Source organism: Neopelma chrysocephalum, unplaced genomic scaffold (assembly GCF_003984885.1).
Source record: "Neopelma chrysocephalum unplaced genomic scaffold, ASM398488v2 Primary Assembly neopelma1_26, whole genome shotgun sequence".
NCBI classification, from domain to species: Eukaryota; Metazoa; Chordata; class Aves; order Passeriformes; family Pipridae; genus Neopelma; species Neopelma chrysocephalum.
In genome coordinates, this window is record NW_020897695.1 from 13,820,696 (window position 1) to 13,838,669 (window position 17,974).

The 17,974-nt window shown below is 38.1% G+C and overlaps 1 protein-coding gene across 1 annotated transcript in view; it reads left to right on the plus strand.

The window, feature by feature from the left end:
• SACM1L (SAC1 like phosphatidylinositide phosphatase) overlaps positions 1-17,974 on the plus strand; it is a 31,263-nt gene that overhangs the window by 5,424 nt on the left and 7,865 nt on the right. The window contains exons 2-12 of the mRNA XM_027675627.1: positions 3,207-3,304; positions 4,860-4,934; positions 6,833-6,960; positions 7,982-8,131; positions 10,185-10,244; positions 11,834-11,867; positions 14,495-14,596; positions 15,124-15,209; positions 15,417-15,503; positions 16,048-16,116; positions 16,197-16,276. Of these exons, the coding sequence (XP_027531428.1) occupies positions 3,207-3,304; positions 4,860-4,934; positions 6,833-6,960; positions 7,982-8,131; positions 10,185-10,244; positions 11,834-11,867; positions 14,495-14,596; positions 15,124-15,209; positions 15,417-15,503; positions 16,048-16,116; positions 16,197-16,276 (969 nt within the window). The remainder of the gene's footprint in view (positions 1-3,206; positions 3,305-4,859; positions 4,935-6,832; positions 6,961-7,981; positions 8,132-10,184; positions 10,245-11,833; positions 11,868-14,494; positions 14,597-15,123; positions 15,210-15,416; positions 15,504-16,047; positions 16,117-16,196; positions 16,277-17,974) is intronic.

Consider the following 17,974-nt stretch of genomic DNA (forward strand, 5'->3'; position numbering starts at 1 on the left):
TCTAGCAAAGCAGGGCATATGACATGTATTGAGAGACCAGTCATAATTTGCACTGGCAGCTTTAATTCTCTCATTTTTCTTTTCAGTTTGTGGACTACAAGAGTAAAAGACTTCATGTTCTTCAGGAAGAAATTGGTATTCTTGAGTGTGGTTGAGAAAACATTTGTTTATATGACAAATATTTGGCACCTGTAAACTTCTTCTCAGTTGGGTGAAAACAGCCTTTAACTAATACGCGTGTGAATCTCAGTGCTGAGAGTATGGTGGTGTCATGGCCGTGTTGCACTTTCTAGTGTAAAGAGCAGCTTTTAAAAATACTGATCATGGATGGAAGTGCTCATTGTGCTCTATATAGTCAGTGTAAATGTCTTGGCCATATTATGCTCTTTATACAGACTATTAAAAAACTGGAACTATTGTTCTGACTATTTTGTTTGGACACTATTCACAACCTGATGTTAAAATATGTTTTTTCAACTTATTTTGCTTAAGATAATCAGATGAGTAAGAGCATGTAAGCATCTATATTAAAGGCATAACAGATCCAGTGTTAAACATTACAGTGTCTCTTCCCCATTTTCTGTGTCGATCTTGTGTGTCAACTGACCACCCAGAAAAAGCTAAGTGTTCAACTAAACCAGCGGAAGCTAAGTAGCTGCAGCTTTCTCTTGTGGAAAAAATGCATACTGCTGCCTCCTGCCAACTAGCAGTTGGTTTCTGACTGCTCCTTAAGTAGTTTATCCTGTTTGCTTTTTAAACTCTAAAAAATTGAGGGTTTGTAGGTGTCTTGCCCCTTTTCTATCTCTGTAAGCTTGTTTCCTTTTCACCGTAAAAACAGCTCCCATTATTGCTATGAAACTCCCTGAAAGAGCCAGGGGTGCATATGTGCACTTGATCAAAAGCAGGAATAGTGAAAACAAAGTAGGTGTTTTAAGGCTACAGCGTTCAGTGAATTGCATGCTTGTATTTCTTACTCTGATGTTTTTAGTTTCAAAGATAAAGCATTTAATGTGTGCATTTAATATGGGTACATGAAAGATTTAAGAAGGCCGATTTACAAAGGGAATACTGTTGATGTGTTTCCCATTTTAGGATCAGTAGACTAAATTTCCTGTAAAGAAGTTAAATGATCTGATGAACAGTTAACTATTAATTGCTTTACAGCTGGTTGTGTTATGTTGTTTGGTGGGGTTTTTTAAGTTCAGTTAAGCATTTGGAGTCCTCTGGCTTTCCTTAAGCTACACAGAGAGGTTGCGGAATCATCATCCTTGGGGAGAGTCAAAACACACCCTAAGAAATAAGGTTTAACTCTGAAGGTAGATAAACTTTGAAGGTGGCCCTGCTTTAAGTGGGTGGCAGGTGTGCTGTTGGACATGTTAAAAGAGGTCTGGAAGATGTCTTTCAAAGGGCTCTGTGGTGAGTTGACCCTGGATGGATGCCAGGTGCCCTCTGAAGCAGCTTTAACACTCCCCCTCCTCACCTGGACAGGGGAGACAAAATGCAATGAAAGACTTGTGGGTCAAGATAAGGGCCAGGAGAGATCAGTTGGCAATTATCATCATGGGCAAAACAGACTCAACTTGGGGAAATTAGATTAATTTATTGCCAATCAAATTGGGGTAGGATAATGAGAAATAAAGCCAAATCTTAAAAATGCCTTCCACTTCTTCTTTCTTCTCCATCTCAACTTCGCTCCTGATTTTCTTTACCTCCTTCCCTTTCCCCAGTGGTACAGGAGGACAGGGAATGAGGTTTGTGGTCAGCTTATCACAACATTTCTGCTGCTGCTTCCTTCTAAGGGGTAGAAGTCCTTCCTCTCCTCCAGCATGGGATCCCTCCCATGGGAGACAGTTCTCCACAAACTTCTCCAGTGAGAGTCCTTCCCACAGGCTGCAATTATTCATACACTGCTCCAGCATGGGTCATGTCCATGGGGTGCAGTCCTTCAGGAACAGACTGTTTCAGCATGTGTCCCCTGCAGGATCACAAGTCTTGCCAGGAATCCACTCCAGTGCAGACTTCCCACAGCCTCCTTCGGGCACATCCCCGTGCTTTGGTGTGGGGCCCTCCACTGATGGGCTCGACCTTGGCCAGCAGTGGATCTGTCCTGGAGCCAGCTGCCATTGACTCTGTGGGACACGGGGGAAGCTTCTGGCAGCTTCTCACAGAAGCCACCCCCTGTAGACCCCCTGATACCAAAACTTTGCCCTGCAAACCCAATACAGAGTCTTCTGATCTATATTAGGATTCTAATTCAGCCTTCTGAAGGATTAAAAAACTCCTACAAGATGTGAAGAAGTACAAGATCTATTTAGGGTGAAGGAACCTAAAAATATCTATGCTGTTACCAGAACAAGAATTTTAAAACTCTGACCCTGTGTCTTGTCAGGCCTTAAACTAAGAAAAGTCACTATAAGAGTCAAGAACACTAGTTCAGGAGTGTACAGCTACAAGCCATTTCTGCAAAACTCTCCTGTCAATGTGCAGTGTAACGTCTGGCTTTTTGCAAATATCTCAACAGGTATTTTTGTAAGGAGTACTTCTGAAAACTATGTTTAATTTTATGGCTGCCATTTTACTGCATTTGGATTTTGTTTGGGAGAGGAAGAGAAATATAACAATGAAGCCTGAACAGGATTCAGTCAGTGTGTGATTTGTGTGGTGGGGAGCATACATGTGTGTCATGTAGACCTGGGTAACAAATCTGGGAAATGGTAGCGTTGAGACACCAGCTTCAATAAATTAGTGTGCCACTTTAACTCTTCCATTTTTCTCTGTGTCCAGTGGATTCTTAAAATGCTACTGTGAAACAGGTGTGTTTATCACTTTGGACATTATGTTTACTAGACTTGCATTAGGGATGTGGTACTTTAGTTCTGATATGTTTGGAAGTTTTTAGTTTAAAAACTTTTGATTGTGAGTTTAGGTTTTGGTTTATCAGGCATACTTCAAAGCTATAGGAATTAGAGTGGACTCACTTTCATGTCATTACCTTCCGGTAATAAAGAACAATTAAGATTATTAAACAAGCCATGAATTTTGCAATAACCGATTAGCTGAACTTGCCTTTTTTTTTTTTTTTGCAGTGAGAATTTTATTTTGCAGCAAAATAAGGTGTAAAATTGATTGCTCGTCTTCAGGTGGTGAAGAATAAACAAACCCAAAGTCAGTTTTACTAAACTAATTCCATTTTTCCTGTCTTAAAGGCATATAACACCAGAGAAGTTCTACGTGGAAGCCTGTGATGATGGAGCAGATGATGTGCTTGCTATTGATAGAGTCTCCACCGAAGTCACCCTTACAGGTACTCTCTTCACCAGTATTTCTCAATATGTTCTTCTCTCTCCTTTTTGTCTGTTTTGCTCTTGGCACTCCAAGAAGACCTTCAGAACCTTACTGAGGTAGTACTGACAGAATTGGTTTTAGTTACTGTTTTAAAATTGTGTTTTGTATTCTGTCCTGCAAAGAGCTTTGTTTGAAGCGCCTTTTGGCTGTGGGTAACCAGGGTGATGGTGCTTGCCTGTTTTTTGGTAAGACTGCCCATTACAACGGTGGAAACTGACTCATCCAAGGTAGTTGGGATTGGTGCTACAAGTTCAAGATTGAACAGTGTTGAACACTGGGGTTCTGCAACTTTTCCAAATTGTCCCAGTGCTGTCTTTTATATAATACTGAAACCTGATTTTTCGTAAAGCCTCTAGAAACAGCAACAGTAAAAAACCTTTGAAGTAAATTTCATTCTGTGTTGCAAATTGGGATTCAAATGTCAGTGTGAGTAGTTTTCAACATGCTGATGTCTTTAATGTTTTAGTTTAACTTTTTCAAGAATGTGAAACCAGTGCATAAAACCAAAGAACTTTGATTAGATAACTATGAAACAAAGGCAATGGGAGACTTCCCTTTTGATAATTCAAGAGTTTGTACTCACAAATCTCTGAGCAGATAGAAATGCTACAATAGTATTAATATAAAAGCAGTATTCTCTGTCTTTTATTAGGCCTCTTGTATACTTCATGTAAGAGCAGTGTGCCTGCCCATCCCACTGATATTTTTGATGTTCCAGTATAATATTTCAATTTCTTCTTCAAAGTTGTCACTTCAAAACTATAAAGATAGCTATCCCAAGGTTTTTTTTTTTAGTCTACATGTCTCTCATAACTGGTCTTTTATCCGATGAACCTGTGTTCAGTGTTTAAAGCAGGGAGATTAAAGAATTATCTTTCTTGGTTTTCTGGGAAAATGCCTCACTGTTGTTGGTGTTTTGTTTTTTTTTTAACTTCTTTAATATCTTTTCTGTTGCTTTAGAAAAGTAAATAGATGAAAGTTAAACATGCTGAGACTTTTAATTGATATTTGGATACCTTTTGGATCTCTTGGTATGTTGTTGGGAATACTGTGTCCCTTGCCATATCTATGCTGTTGTTGATAGTTTTGCAGGGATAGGCCAAAAGGTAAACTGTGTGTCCTGAAATGGAAATAGACTGAGGCTCACAAGGAGCACTGAGAACTGGGAGGCACAAGCACTTATGGTTTGTTTGTCCTTGATGTCTTACTGGTTTCAAAACAAAGCTTCTGGAAGCTGGCAGGACAATACATTATTGAGGAGTCTACTTGCTGTATTGTCATATGAATGAGCTTGAATTTATTCCATTGATTGACCAGTTTGATTAAACATAAGAAATTGTGTTGGAATGCTTCCACATCCTTCCCCCCAACTCCCCATTAGGTTTTGCTTCTTGTACTTAAGACTCTAGCAAAACTTGAGATTTGACCAAGAAGCTTTGGAGTTTAATAGTTTTCCAATATAGTCATGAAGGAAGCGTTCTGAAGGTCTGATGTTGTTTCCTTCTGCTTTTCAGTTAAGAAAGATGTTCCCCCTTCAGCTGTTACACGGCCTATATTTGGTATTTTGGGAACAATCCGATTGGTGGCAGGTAAGGAGAAAAGAACTGTGCCCTTTAAAAATACTTAGGCAAAATATGTTACTAAAGAAGTTTTAAAGGCAAAAGTAGTATTTGCAGGTACCTGAGACTGCACTTTCAGCAGTATGATAGGCTTTCCTTGTGGCTGTTGGAGGATGGAGGTATCCAAATATAGATTATCATGAATGTTCATAGACAGTAGGTGCTCTAAAGGCAGGGTTAACCGACAGTTGTTTGAGTTTTAAGGAATGCCTTTCAAATGAGTGCAGAGAACCTCATCTACTTACTCTTCATAATTGTTTTAATCTTAGCTGCAGCATTTGATGCAACAATCAAGTTGTGAAGTTTGACTTGAAATCAATAATCTTGATCCACAGACATCTGAGTGACAGAGTGATAGACTAGTAGATACAGCTGTTCAAGTAATGATTGTGTTCCAGCTACCCTAAAAATACACAGAAAATCCAACATGAAAAGAAAAAAGGCAGATGGAACTATCCTAATTCTAGGGAGTTGTAGGATAAGATAAGAATAAGCTGTCCAGTTTTTCTAAGTGTCTCAGTGGTGTTCAGATCTGAACAGTCACTGCTGTAAATAAACCTGATGCATAAAGTGTAAGATTTCAGGAAAGTAAATGTTGCTACTCGAACAATCCTTTGTGTAGATTTTATTAGAGTATGAGACTGAAGTAGTCTGAAAAATGATGTAATAAGGAGCATACATGCTGAATAAAATCTCCATATGTAGAAAGAATTTACGATCACTCACTGCAGTATTCTCAACCAAGGCAAAATATTGTGTTGAATACAGTGATGTCTGACAGGATCTTAAAACTACTGAACTTTCTATGCCCATATTCTAAAGAATTGTGGATCTTGCAGGGTAAGAGCAATGTAGTGGATACCTGTGTCATAGATGCTTGGCAAGCTCTGACTGTTTTAAAGGGGAATTTTCACCACTTACAGGCTTGGTAATGACTTCTATTCATCTGACTGAATATTAAATAAAATATAGGATACGCAAGTCTCTTAAAAGCTGGGTTTTCTTCATTCTACCCTCTAGAGCTCTGCACTGAGTGTTAGTATGCAGCTGTCAAGCTAAAAATGGTATCATTTAAAGTAAATGTTTAGTTAAGTGCTATTAGGCAGTTCACTGCTATCTGTTAGCTGTAAAACTGGTCCCTTATCTAGCAATGCAGTATCTTTAACAAATATAAATATTCTTTGCCTTTTACGGTATTAAGAGTAACCTTTTTCTTCGAAAACAAGATGACACTGAAATAAGATAGGCTTAGAAATAAGGCTGTGTTGTGTTTACCAACAAGTGTAAGTTAATTGCTTTGAGTGAACTGTCCACAATTATGGGGCTTTTTTGCTTTGTTACTTACACAACCAGGAAAACAACTTCCTGTCTTAAATTATTAAAAGAAACCCAATTCTTTGTTCCGTTTTGAACCTGCTAGGATGAATATTTTTTTCAGGATAAGTTGAATGGTCTTTTTGGCTTTTGAAGCATTCTTCCTTTCATGTATTTTGGACTTGCTCTGTGCTTTCCAAACCACATTCAAGAGCATTGGCCTCTTTCTGCATTTGCAAGCCTGAAGACTTTCAGACTGTCTCTGATCAGAAGTAAGAGTAGGTGACACTTTTTTTATCTTGTCCATTTTTTTTTTTTAGTTCCTTAAACTTAATGAGTAGCTCTGTGAGCATAGAGAACTGGGTAGCTTAGCAAGTGGATTTTTTTTTTTCTGCTCCAGCCCCTTACTCTTAAGAACATAAAGTCCTAAGTGTAACTTGAAGAAGCCTCACTCTTTCCCATTGGTTTCAGTTTTCTGGTATGTTTGTAGACTGCTTTTCTTAATATGTACGTCTGTTATTTTTTTATAAAATTTTGTTCTTTCTAATTTACAGGCACATATCTTATTGTAATAACTAAAAAGAAAAAAGTTGGTGAGATTTTTGGTCATGCAATCTGGAAAGCAACAGACTTTGACATCCTGTCCTACAAGAAGACCATGCTGCACTTAACTGATATTCAGGTAGGTCTATTGATTACGGGAGTGGGAGGAATGTTATCTTATTAACATATCCTATGTTAATGTCCATTGCCACAGGACCTAATGTGATGAAACTATGAAAATTTTTTTAAGAAGCTCTTTGAACTATACCTTTTTTCTGATTTGTTCAGGCTAATAGAATGGATGTAGTATTTGTGTGTAGAAGTATATAAAATTAAGGCATTCAAGATGATAAACTCAGTTGTGTAACTTGGAATATCATCTGCAGTTCACAGATGTGCATTTTTGCTCCTTTTAAAATGGTACACCCTTCTTAAGCTTCTGTTAAATCTTTCTTGCAGCTTTACTATTCTGATAGTCCCTACCATAAGCTGCATTGCTGTCATCTTATCTGTCTTGCTTAATTTATGGAATTGTTCAATTATATAATTACCCAGCAGGGTAATTGATTTTGTTTTTTCCTTTTTCTTTGAGAGGGAGGGAAAGATTGAGGATTGTTTAAAACAGATGTGTAGTGGATTGATAAACAGCAGGTAAAGGTGTCTAGCCAATGGAACTGGAAAGGAATCTGATGATCTTTCAGGAAAGGAATGAGATTAGTCAGAACTTGAACCACAACACAGGTTAGTTAGTTATTGGGGTAATCTTGACAGTAAGTTATAACCTTTCTTTTGCATTGCCATCTTGTCTCTTTCTTTTTGACTGAATGGTTTTCAGGGAAGTGGCTTCCTTTTTGCTTGGAAGTTGTTAATATTAGTTTGATATCAGTAGCTGTTTACCTCACAGGTGTACTGTTCTCTGCTCTCCACTGTTCTTGCAGAATTTGGTTGCAGTGTGCTAGCTGCAAGTTATCAGTGAACTGGTATCAGAATTGCAATCTCATGGTTTCCTTCTCATATGGTAATCTCTGGATGATGTCATGTATTGCTAGAGCACTAGCAAAATTCATCTCATCACTTCAAAAAGTAGTGGTAGTTTGTAAGAATAAAGTATTTTGATGGTAATATGAAAGCTCTTCTGTCCTCTTTTCTCATCTCAACAGTTGCAGGACAATAAAGTATTTTTATCAATGCTTAACCATGTCTTGAGTGTGGATGGGTTTTACTTCTCAACAACCTATGACCTAACACATACTCTGCAACGATTAGCCAACACGAGCCCAGAGTTCCAGGAAATGAGCCTTCTAGAGAGGGTAAGGATTTAACTTTGTGTGGTATCTGCGTCTTGGAAATTGTCAGTCAGTTTTGCATGGCTTGAGTTTACTTTATGCACATATGTTTAAATGATATCAGTGTTTATCCAAATTATTGGGGGTTGTGGCTGAGCACACTGGTCCACCCTTCCTTAAGTCTCATAGCTTGTGAGCAGCATGACATTCTAGAAATCTGTTCCAATGTGATGTCACACTTCCAGATCAGGTATTTAGAAGTACTTACTGCAGTCTGCTTTAAATGGATTTAAAAAATCCAAAATAAATGAAAGTTTGCCTCTGATATTAATATTGAACACTTCTAATTGCAATAAGAAGGAACTAAGCATAAAAATTGAGAGATAGCAAGTAATTCCTTTGACCTGGAATCGGCGGGGGGGGGATCCAAAGTGGAATAAATGGTACTTGTCTTCATATTCTTTTCCAGGATAACATGAAATAGAACTGCAGGTTTTATGGCTATTGGTCTTGGGATGTTGTATTCTGTCTCAAGTATTCCAATTTCTTATGTTTGAAGCATGAATTTAATATGCTGCTTTTGTCTTAAAGGCAACAGCCAAATGCAATTTGAGCTTGAAATTCTCTTGTGTTTTCAGAGTTCCAGAATCGTTAGTCTGGTAACTTACTATACTGCAGTGTAAACAAGATCTAAACTGCCTAAACACCAAAATACTGAATCCTTGGAAGTCAGTAGCGCTTTTTGTTTGCTTGAGAGGTGGCAGTGGAGTCGCTAGTCGTCGTTGTTGTTGTTTTCGTCTCTTGGTTACTGAAACTATCTAAGCTGGGGAAGTAGTATAGTTTTATATTGTTTTGTTTGTTGGTTTTTTTTAATATTGGAAAAAGTGTTTATATTTGGGGACTATTTTGCGTCATCAAATGCTGCTCTGCTGGTACTCTTGGCAGGGAGAGGAGTTGCTGACATGAAAGGAAGGGTTTGCCTTAAAAATGTAGCACTTCAGAAGGTTGTTTGAAAGGCAAAGTACAGTAAAAATGCATCCATTTCAAGTAAATTCAGATATTAGGTGGTTAAAATTATTTCAGTGTAATTTCATACTCCCATGGCTGCAGTATAAAGGCTTATCAAAAGGATGGTGGCAATTTTGGACATCTCCAGTTCATCTCTGCAGGGAAGACTGGCCTGTGTTTGGTGTGTGCGTGTTTTTGCTTGATATCTTGTGTTTGTTGATTTTTAACAGTACTGGTAGAAGGAAACAACCTCAATATGGGGGCACCAGAGAATTGTGTTATGTTCTTTCACTAGTTCAAGATGCTGAAAGTAGGATTTGAACAGTTTCTGGCAGATAGCTGTATTTATTGTTTTCTGTTAGATAAAGGACTGTTGCAGCGCTGAGCTTGAATTAATTCTCATCACCCTCAGTAGTGTGTGGTCTGCCTGCCTGATCTTAAAGTTGAGATTTACGCCATGTCTCCAGAGCCTGCACTGTGTTCTGCAGCAAATGTCACTTTTGTGACTAATCTGTAGCTTTCTGGAATGTGTTCAGCAAGATGCTTAATTCAGTTCTTAGGTGAATTAGAAGTAGGAAATCCATGAAGTTGAAGGTCATTTATCCAGTGAAATACAAATACTTTTGTCTTTTAAACTACGAGTATTGTTTAACTTTCAGTTCTCGGAATTGTTGATTGTTCCATACAGGACTCCTTGTGTTTTTACTTTCCACCCATTTTAAGTGTTTTACCTTGCTGCTACTCTTAAAATTTTGGGTAATTTCAAGTCCTGTCTGCTTAGGGCAAAGACCGGAAAGCTCATCCCATAACTACAGCTCAGTTGGTGATGATTTAGTGTGCCTGAAGTGTCAGGCAACACCCTTAAAGATTGGAGAGAACTGTTCTTCTTTTAACTATTCTTATTTAAATTTCTAGTCGAGGACATGAAGGGAATGAAAGAAGGGGATTTCATCTCCATTTGTATCTGTTCACCTAAATTTGATGCATGGATACTGTGATACCACCTTTATGTTGAATTAAACAGAATTGACAGTCTCTAAAAGCATGTTGCCTTTTTTTCTTGCTGCAGGCAGATCCACGGTTTGTATGGAATGGACACCTTCTTAGAGAATTTATTGCCCAACCAGAGGTAAACACTTTGTAATTATTAGATTATTAGAGAACAAATACCCTTTAACTACAACTATGCAACAGTTTTTTGTAATTCTGTCTCTTTCAGACAGCCAGAATCTAGTATAACGTGGCTATTCATCATCTAGTTTAGCACAGTGAGTCTTCTGCTTTCAAACTTCCAACTTTATGTCCATGTCCTCAGTAGTACTTCTAGAAAGCTGACTTTTGGAAGTGTCTTTATTTGAAGATACTGTGCCGTAAAGATACCTGCTCATATAAACCAAAGTGGAAGTTACACTGCACAGCACATACTTCTCAAGCATTTTGAATTCTAGCTACTTAGTTATCTTTTTCTATAGGCAAGGTTCAGCTTATCACTTGTTTTGTAAGACTGTCTCACATCTTCCTCCGTGAGTGCCATTTAAATTCCATTTGCCCAGTGAACAGGTCATAAACCTGGTAATAAGGAGTAAAACTGACAGTTTAGATTCTTCCAGTTTGTCTCAAATGAAGAGTAGCACAGTGTAACCTTTTGAGTTCACTTAGTCCAGCAAATACAAGTGCATGACCACGAGCCACAACAGTGGTACCTTAGTGGCCACACTGTCTAAGCTCCTTCCTGTTGGAGACATCAGATGTGCTAAACTTCTGGAATTGTCTGCACTACAGCAGCCTCCTCTCCCCATCAGTGCTTCACATTTATCAAAGCAAATGACGCACTGCTTCTATTTCTGTCTCAGTAACCTGTGGAGATGTGCTATTACATTAGACAGCACTGTTCCAAAAGGCTGGATTGTGCAGTGCTTCTGGAATGTGAAGATATGAATGAGCAAAGGACTGTTGTGCATATTCCGGAGGCATATGACTGGGTATAAGGTTTGGATAGTGCTATGCAAACAAAGCTTGGGAAATGGGAGAGAAGCTGAATGAGAACAGCAAAGAAAGCCAAGTGCGGCTGGTTAGTGAAAACAGACGTAGGAGGCAAAACACAGAAGCTGAAAAGGGAGATAACTGATATGTGAGGGGAAGCATGGCCTAGCATAGACTACAGGTGGCTTGCTACAGAAACAGTTTTAGGTAATGAGATGTGGAACTTCTGACTTCTAGTACTGGAAAACTTTAAAGTTTTCTTGACAGACCAAATTATTCAGGAATGGCAGGATGGGAAAAAACCCTGGAACAAGCATTTTGAGTATTAATCACATACATATGAAATCCTGTGTTAACTACTGTCCTTGCATACATCCTACTGTGGAGGTAAAGCAAATACCATGTCAAAAGGCTTTCAGCATGTACTGCTTTATATCTAGCATGTTTGTAGGAGAGTAAATGCTATGTATAGGAGGACAAAGCAGCTTGCTTTTTGTCCAGGCTGCTTAATTAGGATTAGGCTTTCACTTTTTCCCTCCTACTAATAAGGATTACATATGTTGCTGTTTTCCTTGAACTTTTTTTTCTCAGCATTACTGCACCCCAAACAAAAAAATAAAACATATAAAGTATATAAAGCTATCCCAAAATTCCTAGGCAAAGCATAGTCACTCACTTATCTTCTTTGGCTGCTAGTGTTTAATATTTCTAACATGTATTATTTGTGTGTTTCAGATCCATAGGTTTGCTACACCAGTGATGCATGGATGTATCCTTTTGTGTTGTAAAACTCAGGGCTGAATATGGATAGTCCAATAGCAAAATGGTTGCTGGTGAGGCTGCTCTACTGCTACATTGACAGCGATAACATAGAGCACAATGTCAGAATTAAGTTATAGTTAGTTCATATATGAGCATTACATATTGTATGATAACCCACTCATATGTTGACTCCCTTGAATATTCTGCTTTGAAGGCTTAATGTATTTTACTGACATGGTTTGCATAACTGTCTTTCAGTGGGATTGAAGGTTAAGATTAATATGGTAGATGCTCTTATATCAGCTTAAGTACTTTTTTATCCTGCTGTAAGGATGCATTTACTTTGGATATAAAATAAGGGAGAACAGTTTTGACTTGAAGGAGTGATTATGGATGTTCCTGTTGATGCATAAAAGGATAAGAAGTTCTGCTGAAGGCTTCCTGGATGCTCCTCCTAGGCAGCTGCTTTTCCTGCACCAACACTTTGAGTAACAGCCTTTTTAGCAAAGCAGTCATGGGCTTGTTTTTGAGAAGGAGTGTATGCTGCAAGTAAGCTAAATGCTTTCTGGAGGCAGTGTGGTGATCAACAATAAGTCCCAGGTAGTTGCTCCTGGCCTGGCAGCATGAAATGGACTGTCTAAACTGGACAGAGCAATTCATGCCACATTGTGCTTCATTCCTTCATTGTATAGGCCCCTCAGATGTGTGCAGGGAATGGCTTCCAAATGGAATCACTTGATCTGGTAGGACTGTCAGCAGCTGGCAGATCTCCAGTCCTCCTTTCCTGTGACTTCATTTAATGGAAGATGTTGTGGGAGTAGGCAGAGAGGCAAGGAAAGATAGCAAAAGGGAACTGTCAAAACAGCCCAATACTTATGCTGCTGGCAGAGTGCAATTAACACCTTCCTGTGTCCTGTTTTCCACTATATAAATAATTAGCATAAGTAATGTATGTTTTGTTGTAATTCTAATCTAACCAAACACCTTAGAGAGCCTAGGAATTTGAAGAAACTAGATTTCTAGTGATAAAAATGCTAGGAATAGCCCTAAGTAGAACTGTTGCAGTACCACTACAGTTATTTCAATAAAATCAAAGCTTCTTTTTTTTTCCTCCCCATATAAACCTAAATATATTTTTTTTCAACTATGTGGACTGGGGTTCTAGTCTTGCAGTGATGAGAAATAACAGACTTACTTGGGTAGTTGAGACTTTGATGACCTAGAAACTTTAAACTATGTTTAATATTTCCCTTGCTGCTCAAAAAAAAAAAAAAGGCCCTTCTAAAGAATAACAAATTGCATATTTTCCTTTTTTGTGTGTGTGGAAGTTGCCAGTAGTAAATTCTCATTTAAAGAACAGATATAGCAAACAGAAGATAGGGTGACTATTGCCAAGCAGCTAAGGTTAGAGGTAACCTTTCTGGCAGGAAACTGTTGACTGTGGAAATGTTAAATTAAAGGGTGTAGGACCTGGCAGTAATTTTCCAGGAAAGCAGAGGAATAGACATTTTTCAGCCTTAATTTATGAATTGTGAGAACATTCTGGATGGGGCTGACTTGTACTATATTTTTTGAATTCTTTACAAACCGTATTGGCATAAATACAAATATAAATCAAGATGTTCAATGTATGCAGTCAGTGTGCTCTTTAACGTAGTTTAGCGTATGTGTGACACAGAATCATAAATGATTCATAAATGTAGAATCTAAATTTCACTGTAAAATATGCTATTTTGAAAAGGGAAAGTATATCTTGTTTACTTTACCAACCTTAAGACAAAGTATCTAGCTTCCTCAAAGAGTAGAAGACTGCAGTATACTAATTAAAAAAATGACCATTTTGATCTTTTGCTTGCTTTAAAGTGGTAGGTTTCCGTTTTTAGGGGCAAAGCTGGGGAACCTACCTGAAGAAATTTTTCATGATGAGTGTTGGTCTCTATTAGACTTGACAGCTTACCAAATAAGTGCCATTATAAGCAGCACAGAACAAGACTAAAACTGAAACCAGTTGTCAGTGGCCCCTGCTTGTTGATTAGTCCCAGGTTATGGTGCATCTTCCACTTTGGGTATGTAGCCTGGGTAGGAAACCATTCTTGTGTTAGAAGCTCATGCTGAAGACTTGGTGCGTGTTCCTTCTTTTTCTTTGCATGGAGCCAGTCTGTTACTGCTAGTTCTGGCATTTGTGAATGTGATGTATGTTGTACTCATGAGTGCAAGATATACACCCCAAGATATTCACTCTTTTAAAAGCCTAGAAAAAAGTTTTGAAATGGTATTTTTTGTTAAAAGCAATAGGGGCAAGAAACTGTTAAGGTAGTCTAATAAAATTTTGGGTGAGACCGATTTTTTAATAAGGACCATAAGACTCAGATGAATCTTCTTTAGAATCAAGTTTTTTCAAAATTACAGCAGTTTTAACATTTGTTCGTCAGTGACATTGCCATAGGGAGTCTTTTTGCGATGTGCATACTGGTCCTAATACTACTACTATCTCTCAAGTTTAATGTTCAACTGTTGCTGGTGTGAGAAATATTTACAAACTTCTTTGAATGTAGTCAGTTGATGTTTCCTACCTCTTGATGTATAAAAATATCCTAATGAAATGTTGAGGTTTTCCTTAGTGTTATTCATTAGTTATCACTATGCACTCTTGTTCTATTAATGGCAAGTGTTTTGACTGGCTGCTTGTTTCCAGAAGAAGCTGTTTCAGGGCTGGGGTACGCTACTATGTAAGAGGTAAAATATAAAAATTGGTTTATTTCAAAAATAATATGAGATCTCTCTGTACATGTGACTTACCTTTAAGAGTAATTGCTGTATAATGACTTGCACAAAAAAAAAAGCTTAGTTTGTCTTGAGGTCCTTCCTCCAAAGAAAATATTAGGAACGTGTATTAGGAACCAAAGCATGTTTTGTTATTTTTTAGAACTGGCTCTTATTTATTCTCCTAGAGATAACTACAAAAGTCTTGTAGTGAACTGTGAGTATTTCAGTGTCAGAGCACTGGAATTTTGTTTCTTATTAAATGACAATTTCTAATGCTAGAAATATGAAAATGTGTTAAGCAGAACTGTTCTTTTGCAAGTTAAATTTGGTGCAGATCATGTTAAACATTTACCAAGGGTGTATTTAATTTAACATCGTCCGGCAGCTCTGTGCTTTCTGTGAGGACTTACAGGGAGGGGAAAGAAAGGCTTTTGCTGATGTACTGTCACTGTTCTGCAGGCAGCATGGGCTTGTTAACAAGGTCTTTTTCCCTATAGGTATTGATTCAGAAGGGCATGCTGCTAACTTTGTTGAAACAGAACAAATTGTGCATTACAAGGGGAGCAAGGCATCGTTCGTTCAGGTAAAGTCACTGTAAGGAACTGCTCACTGACTTAAGATACAAAGATAAATAGCTGTCTGTGTCTTTAAACATAGTTTTTATGTAAGATATGCAAACAAAACTAAACAGACTGAGTAAGTTTAACAAAATAAACCAGTCTGCTTTATTTTTAAATGTCAAGTGAGTTTGTAAATTCTGTTGTTTAAAACCATTTCTGTTCTTTTGCAGACCCGTGGATCAATTCCTTTTTTCTGGTCTCAAAGACCAAACCTCAAGTATAAACCAAAGCCACAGATCAGCAAGTCAATAAATCATGTATGTGAGTGTTTGTTGAGTCCTGGGGGTTTTAATAAGTTTCTGGGCTTATGTTTGTGTGATAGGGTAGTAAACTGTAATCAGAAGAATAAAAATCAGCAATACTAAGTTGAGCTTTCTTTATTTGAAAGTAGTAGCAAGAATCTTTGTACTCCTTACGATGAATTCAAAGGCTGAAAAAAATCCAGACATCAGTGGGGGTAGTTTCTCTTTGGATCTTGTTTGCAGCAGTTTTAGTAGTAGCACAATACTCCTTGTCTGTAGCATGTTTAATAAGGACAGCTGGATGAACTGGGAGGATGAAAGTAGAAATGCATTGGCACAATAGAAAACATCAAACACTTTTCTTAGTTATCACGGCTAGGCTTCGCGAACGAAGATTTGGGAAGGGCTCTACCCACATTTGTTACAAGCGTGCTGGTGGCTAAAAAGGCCAATACGAGAGAGACAAGTCCAAGTCTTAGTTATAAGAATCATCAAAAAGATGATAATGGAGATTTCTTGTAAAGCACAGATCTGTCAACACATTTTTTTTCTCTTCTAGATGGATGGCTTCCAAAGACACTTTGACTCGCAAATAATTAGCTATGGAAAGCAAATGATTGTCAACTTGGTATGCTTTCACTTGTTCTCCCTGAAAAAGCTGTTATTCTTTTAAGCAAGCTTTGAGTAATACTGTCTCCTTTTTCCCAGGTTAACCAAAAAGGTTCAGAGAAGCCTCTTGAGCAAACATTTGCGAAAATGGTAAACAGCATGGCAAATGGAATGGTCAGGTACGTGTGACATGAAATGATACATTCTGTGTTACTACTTGAGCACTGCCTCTGAATCCCACAGAGTCGTCAGTTCTTTGGGGCTTTTCCAGCCCTCTGATTTGTTTGCATTTCATTTTTATGAAATAACTTCCAAATGACCCATGCCCCTTCCTACCTCAGAGCTCACATTCTAAGCAGAATTGAGACTGTGAAGCAAATATGGGACAAAGAGAGGAGACAGGCAGAATAAAGAAGGAAATTCAGAGGCAAGTATTGGAGTCATAGTATGCAATGAGAGCTGTGGAAATCATCTGCATTTTAGGAGAAAGACAATCATGCCCTCTAGAACTAGCTTCTGGCAAAAGGGCTTGGTTACATTGCTAACTTAGTAAGGGAGTGAGTGCTGAGTTTGAACAAAACAGGATTGAGATAAAGGAGGGAACAGTGAGGGGAACAAGTAATTTAGATGTCTGGAGCTCAGTGTAATAATGGGCCAAGAGAGTGGAGATGCAGTTTAATCATGAGAAATTCCATCTCTTTGTGGGAATATTGAGTGCAGTATGCAATTTTACAACCTGTCTGTGCTTGCTTTCATTAACTTCTGGAGGGAGGGCTAACATACAACTCCCACAGATACTTGCCTCTGCCTTATCCTTGCAATTACTGTACCATATTATCATCACTCATGTATGTTAAAGGGCAAAATCCCACCTCTAGGCCAAAGGCATGCTGTTTTAATAAGGATTCACTTCTATCTGAGGATAACTAAGGAATTACAGGTTATATTCAAGATTCCCTTCTAAATCCTGACATACTTTGAATTTTTTCCAAGCTCCTTTCTGCTTATGTCCTACTGCTGCCTTCTCCAGGATAGTTAGAGATGTCTGTTTCACTTCTGTGTGCTGCTTTTACTACCCTCAGGGGTGTGTTTGTGTGTGCTATTGGTGTGTAGATGTGTATTTTTCTTTTATTTTTATTAAAAAAGACCACTTCTAAAGTAAGCTCTTTGCTTGCTCTCACACCTAGGCTGGTGTTGATACTTTAGCTGTACAAAGCTTGTGGAATTCTGTGCATCTTTGCTATAAAGTCATCTGGTAGAAACAAAGATGTAAAGTTATGTCAGTGTGTGTTCTAGTGGTGTTCTGTGTATGTTCCAAAGCCGTGTTTGGCAGCCTCATTTTACTATTGCTACCAAAATCCACTTTCTTTGTTAATTAGTTTTGATGGTGTTTATCTGCCAGACTTGAGTCTTCAGTTACTTGTTTCAGTGTGTATATACCATCTTTCTTCATGCACATAGTCCTGAAATCTTGTCAAATAATAACATTTGGATTACAAATGCTTGAGGGGAGGAGCGTAATGCCCTGTAATTCACAGTAAACATATACGTACAAATGTTTAATCAAGCACCACTCATTTTAGAGCACTTCTTGCAGAAACTAATTGACTGTTAAAATCTTGTTCCAGGTCAATAGCTTTTCCATTTTCCTACAACAGAGATAGGTTAACTCTTCAAAGAGAACCTACCTCAGGTTTCTAGAGAGCTATCAAGGGAATTGTGCCAGGAAAGAATGTTGCATTTTGACACCTGTGTCTAGTTCAAAGTGAACTGAGGTTCCCAATGCAGTTCCTTGGAAGAGAGGAGAGTAAAAGAATCTTGGTGGGGAAAAAAATGAAATGAGATGAAATAAGATTCATATCCCTTGTGTACTTTCT